Below are 5,106 nucleotides of genomic sequence, written 5' to 3' on the forward strand. Positions count from 1 at the left end.
AAGCATAAAGTGTTCTTTTGGCTGCTGTTGAAGTTGAAGGATAGATTAAGCACCAGGAACATCTTTACAAGCAAGAACTTGAACTTGGAAAATTTTTAATCATGCCCGCTACCCAGGCAATGCAGCTCACAATCTTTTCCAGGACTGTCCATTTGCAAATTGCAAAAACCTGTTGGGGGTCTTCTGAACTTTAATTTCCAGACCCTACCCCTGCCCCTGTTAATTGAAGGCTTCAAACAGCGCTTCTTTGCCCCCTTCTTTCTTGAGATCTTCATCTTAATTGTGTTGGAGTATCTGGGCAGCGAGGAATGACGTAATTTTGAGGAAAACAAGCATCTTTAAGCAATTGCAGAAGAGTCAGTCTTCATTGATGAGCTAACCTTGTTACTCAGAGCCAAAAGAAATTTCAGTGGAAAGTATTTACAGTTATACATTTGGGAATCAATTGCCAGTGAGATGGCTTATTCTCAGAAGAAAACAATTTCGCAACACGATGATGCTTGGCTATGTGTGTGTGTGTGTGTGTGTGGTGGGGGCAAAAAAAGGATTGGACTCCGCTGATCCTTACACAGACTCTTCCAGCGGTTCAACCGGCACGGTATAAGGAGAATACCAATCCGCATCAAAGATATCCTGCAGCTGTGTTACAATGTTGGGGTTGTATGTTCCGAAGCTGACTCCAGCCGTGGTGTAGAAGTAATCCCAGATGAGGTTGCTGGTGCCGATGTTCGCCCTCACGTCGCTGACTGCGTACTTGCCATGATTCACCCTGGTGAAGCCAGGGTAACGGTTCCCCGTCGTGGTGCCACCTTGGGACAATGCAGGTCCAGTCTCGTTGTACCCAGCAACCATGTAGTATTTGATCTCAACCTTGCCACCGCAATGGTTATATGTCGAAGATGCGCAGAGGATGTTGGAGTATAGAAGGCTCTTCAGGTATTTTTCGGTGTTTGGGATGAAATGTGCCCAGTAGGCAACAAGTAGCCTCACGGTTGCATTCTTCGAGAATACTACCTGCCAGAGAATCAATTTACCCTTACTCAGATAACTGCCTTGTTGCTAATTAGAGGTCAATTGAAGAAAAAACTTGAGAAAAGAGAGTGAGTCTGGATTTTTGCCAGAATCAACATGTTGGATCCAATTGTAAATACCTCTAAGATTGCTGACGATAAAGATGACCAGTAGACTGTTTGAGTAGCATACTGTGACTGCCCAAGCCAATCCATGGTATTCATTCGTACAATTCCCCCTAACTTAACAGACTTAATGGTGTCAACCCATCCCTGCTCATCTGCTTGGAATTTGCCAAATATCACCTGTGAAACAAGAAAAGATGAAACCAACGTCCTGAAATGTACTACTTACTAGATTAGTCCTCAGGACCAGTTATCTTTTATTAAATTGCATGTCTTAATTCTACGTTTACGATAAATCATGTCAGATAGGTTAAGGTAGTGAAACATGAATAATTTATGTATGTATATGAAATATGTTGATATATGGGTGCAAGTACAAGGTCAGTAAGATGACTTTTTTTCTTAGGCCAACCAGATGATGTAGAAAAAAAACAAACTTAACATCCTCATGCACTGAAAAATTCCATGGAATATGCACTTCATATCACCATGAATATCAATGATGAGTTTATACTAAAAGTTAGTTTACTAAAGCATCTATTCACTGAAGACTATGGACTAGCAATACCTAGATGTTTATAATGTGCTACAAAGTTACCTCAGGTGGCGCAAAGGAAAGGTAGCTCAAGTAGTGCTCCTGAGTAGATTTCTTGTACCCAGGGGTTTCAAATGAAACATCAATCATGTCAGGATTTGCAAGAGCTGGATATCCATCTACATATGGGATGTCAACAGAAAGTGGTATGGGTGACCTGTTCGCAGATTAAGAATGAATCTCTATTATTTGATCTAACAAAAAAGTCTAAAAGAAAAATACTATGCCTAAATATTTTTAGGGTGCTTGACAAAACCACAAGACAGGATTTAATAAGTAATTAATTAGCAGCCATTGAATCATTATAAAGAAGAATGACAAAGGTATAAAGGATAGTATGTACCAAGCATTTTCAGAATCGAAGCTGGATCAAAATTAAGACAAATGGAGATAAGATAGCTTAACAGATAGACTGTACATAATCTATTCCCATTTATGTAACAGCCATTTTTTTCTTCAAATTTGTGCGCTAAGTAGTAAAGGTGCAAACTACAGAGGGAGATGCAAACCTGCATCTTTCTTTTGGCTGTAGGAAATGAGACCAGCATGGAACCTTTCTAGAAACTTGCCACTGCTTATCCCAGGCTTGTTTGGTGTAAGAAGTTGAGTTGAGGGTTGAAAGTGTCCAAAGATTTTGAAAATAGGCTTCCACAGTTTTTGCTATTTGTGGACAATCAGCAAAATAAATCCCAAGCTCCTTGACCTGCAATGCACGTAAAAGTAGTGCCACACAGGTTAACCAAATTGCTTTCTCAGCACTATACTGCAAATGTAACAGAACTTGTTTTTTGTCGGATATACCTGAGTAAGGGATTTCCAATCATTGTTTGCTGACCCTATATACACATCCTTTTTATCTGATATCCAGACCTTTGCGTGCACAACACCAGATCCCCACCAATCCTCAAAAACAACAGTTACATTCTCAACATTTGGTCTTCCTGCGGCCAGATCGGCGCTCTCTTGGTCGAAATCAGGAGCAAATCCAGAGTGTTGGACAATCCTGAAATGATACTGCAGTTGTCAATAGAGAAATTAAATCTCTCCATGCACACACTGTTTAATTATTTATAAATTTATTGTTCGTTTGCTTTATCACTAGTTTGAGATTCATACTTTTTCTGTTGGCAGAAAGCTATGTCAATATTAGATACTTTTAGGTCGACATACTCTACTATTCCAATCATCCTATGATTAAGTAATCACCGACGTTACAGAAACTGATAATCAAGTATCATACTCAATACTTGCCTGATTTTGATCTTACGATCTGCGGCATTTTCCAATGCCTTGTAAACCAGGCGGCCCTTATCAGCCCCAAATCTCTTCATGTCACTCTCAGAGAATCCATAATCCCCTGATTTCGGATTGTTTGGCTGAGCTAAGAGCTGCCAGTACTGTGCAAGGATGTCCAGACTCTTCGTTGCATTCCCCGAGAGCCACTGAAGTACATCTCCTGAGGACCCACAGAAAGAACAGAAATCAACAGCCCTGTCAATATGTAGTGACTGAAAGAAGCTTTAATTATTTCTCAAACCAACAACCAGCACCACCAGCTATGTCACCAATAGAAGTTCCTAATCGTGTGTGTAATCCAAATCTAGTTACAGCATTACTGAAACCTAACTGCAGTTTCGAAAGAAAAAAAAAAGAAACCTAAACTGAAGGGGAATCAATAGTTCAATGCACTACTCTTCAGCCGAATTACAGAATGCACAACAAAAACCTTCATATAAAAGCAAAAGGAGTTGTCATCTTTCCAAGAATGTACATATTTTCTAACTACTAGTAACCCTGGACACGCCATATTCACCCCCCAATTACTCCGTCAGCAGAGCAATATCCGAATTGCCCACAGCAGAGGCTGATACAAAGCAATTGTAAGAATGCAAATCTTCCATCCATAGATTCTTAAGCAGTGCACATCACCCAGCCTACTGAAATGGGTTACCTCACATAGCCAGAAATGGAACTAACCAAAAGGAAAGCCTCAAAGGCGCGGCATTCTCGACACATTCAGCATATGTATGCGGTGCCTACGCCTACTCCCCAAACTGGCAAACCCCCATAGACGCACCATCCACCATGTATATGCACGGCTCCTCACCACGAAGACGCGCAAGTGAGGTGAGGTAGAGAGAGTGGGTGTGGGATATACGAACCGGTGGAGAGGACCCCGGGGACGCGGCGCAGGTGCGGCATGTCGGTGGGGATGGACTGCACCAACCACGCCTTGCAGGTGTCAGCGCCGGCGCCCGCCGCCGACGCCCCCCACAGCGCGGCGGCAGCGACGAGTAGGGGGAGGAGGAGGAGGAGTCGCCGCCGGTCGGGGGAGGAAGGCATGGCTCGTGTCAGTCCCTCCCAACTCTGAAGTGTGAAGTGTGAAGCCGTCAACCGCGGAACTGAACTCGAATTGGAGGGTCAGCTGTGAAAGTGATCAATAATCATGCATGCCGCACGAGCTGCTTCTGCCTTGCCCTTTGTTACTGTCATCTGCCAAGTGCCAACCCCTGTGGATGAGCATATATTAAAATGAGATGAGAATTGCACCTGCCAAATGCCAACCTAAAGCAGGACAGGAGGCATGCCCCAGATCATCAGATGAGATGGAGGGAAAGATCCAGCAGGTGGGAACGGGTCAACGCGCAGCGGCATTGGTTGACTTTTAATTGGGCCCAGTTTAGATGCAAATTTTTTTGCAAAATGAGCATTGTAGCGTTTTCATTGTTATTTGACAATTAGTGTCCAATCATAGTCTAATTAGGCTTAAAAGATTCGTCTCGTGGATTTCGTCTAAACTGTGTAATTAGTTTTATTTTTTATTTATATTTAATGCTTCATGCATGCGTCCAAAGATTCGATGTGACGGAGAATCTTGAAAAATTTGGCAAAACGAAGTGGAACTAAATAGGGCCTTGGACATCCATGGGTGGATCCGTGACCGAAGATGCCGCCTCGTTTGCTCCTCTAGATTTTTTTCTCTCCGTTCAAACGTGACGGGAGATTTAACTTTTTACGAATCGTCACATCTCAGATCTCACTTCAACGGATGGCAATACGATTTTAGCACGCAACAGAGAGAAGAGATACAGAAATGCCACATTTGCACTCGTGGTAGGACAACGCGTGAGTCCACGTCGGATCCGAGGCAGCAAGGGGTGGCAAATGACCGCGGTTGCCCCTGCCCTTTGTTGCTAACCCAGGCGGACCGCACTCAGTCGCCTCGCCCGGCCCATTTCCCCGCTCGTTCTTCATCTTCCCGGTCTCGCCGTAGCCCTCCGCCGCCGCCGCCGCCATCCGACGACGACGCCGCCTTCCTCTCCCAGCTTTCTCGATGGAGCATTACTTGGAGTCGTCTGGAGGTGGACGGGCAAG

At 43.9% G+C, this 5,106-nt stretch overlaps 1 protein-coding gene across 1 annotated transcript; it reads right to left on the minus strand.

The window, feature by feature from the left end:
• Positions 1 to 381: 381 nt before the first annotated feature.
• Positions 382 to 4,238, minus strand: LOC136529310 (uncharacterized). Its single transcript, XM_066522392.1, has 7 exons — positions 3,894 to 4,238; positions 2,983 to 3,187; positions 2,533 to 2,734; positions 2,241 to 2,434; positions 1,735 to 1,888; positions 1,152 to 1,316; positions 382 to 1,014 (listed from the first exon to the last, which is right to left on the minus strand). Exons 1-7 carry the CDS (start codon positions 4,072 to 4,074, stop codon positions 565 to 567), a joined length of 1,551 nt encoding a protein of 516 aa, XP_066378489.1. The 5' UTR covers positions 4,075 to 4,238; the 3' UTR covers positions 382 to 564.
• Between the last annotated feature and the right edge of the window lie 868 nt (positions 4,239 to 5,106).

Source organism: Miscanthus floridulus, chromosome 19, assembly GCF_019320115.1.
Source record: "Miscanthus floridulus cultivar M001 chromosome 19, ASM1932011v1, whole genome shotgun sequence".
Taxonomy (NCBI): Eukaryota; Viridiplantae; Streptophyta; class Magnoliopsida; order Poales; family Poaceae; genus Miscanthus; species Miscanthus floridulus.

Bases quoted from the DNA above. Each gene is read 5' to 3' on its own strand.
- LOC136529310 (XM_066522392.1), bottom strand. From the start codon at position 4,074: ATGCCTTCCTCCCCCGACCGGCGGCGACTCCTCCTCCTCCTCCCCCTA. The intron at 3,188-3,893 runs GTTCGTATATCC...GTGGGTCCTCAG, and splicing joins CCCCGGGGTCCTCTCCACCG to GAGATGTACTTCAGTGGCTC. The intron at 1,015-1,151 runs GTATTTACAATT...ATTCTCTGGCAG, and splicing joins TATCGTCAGCAATCTTAGAG to GTAGTATTCTCGAAGAATGC.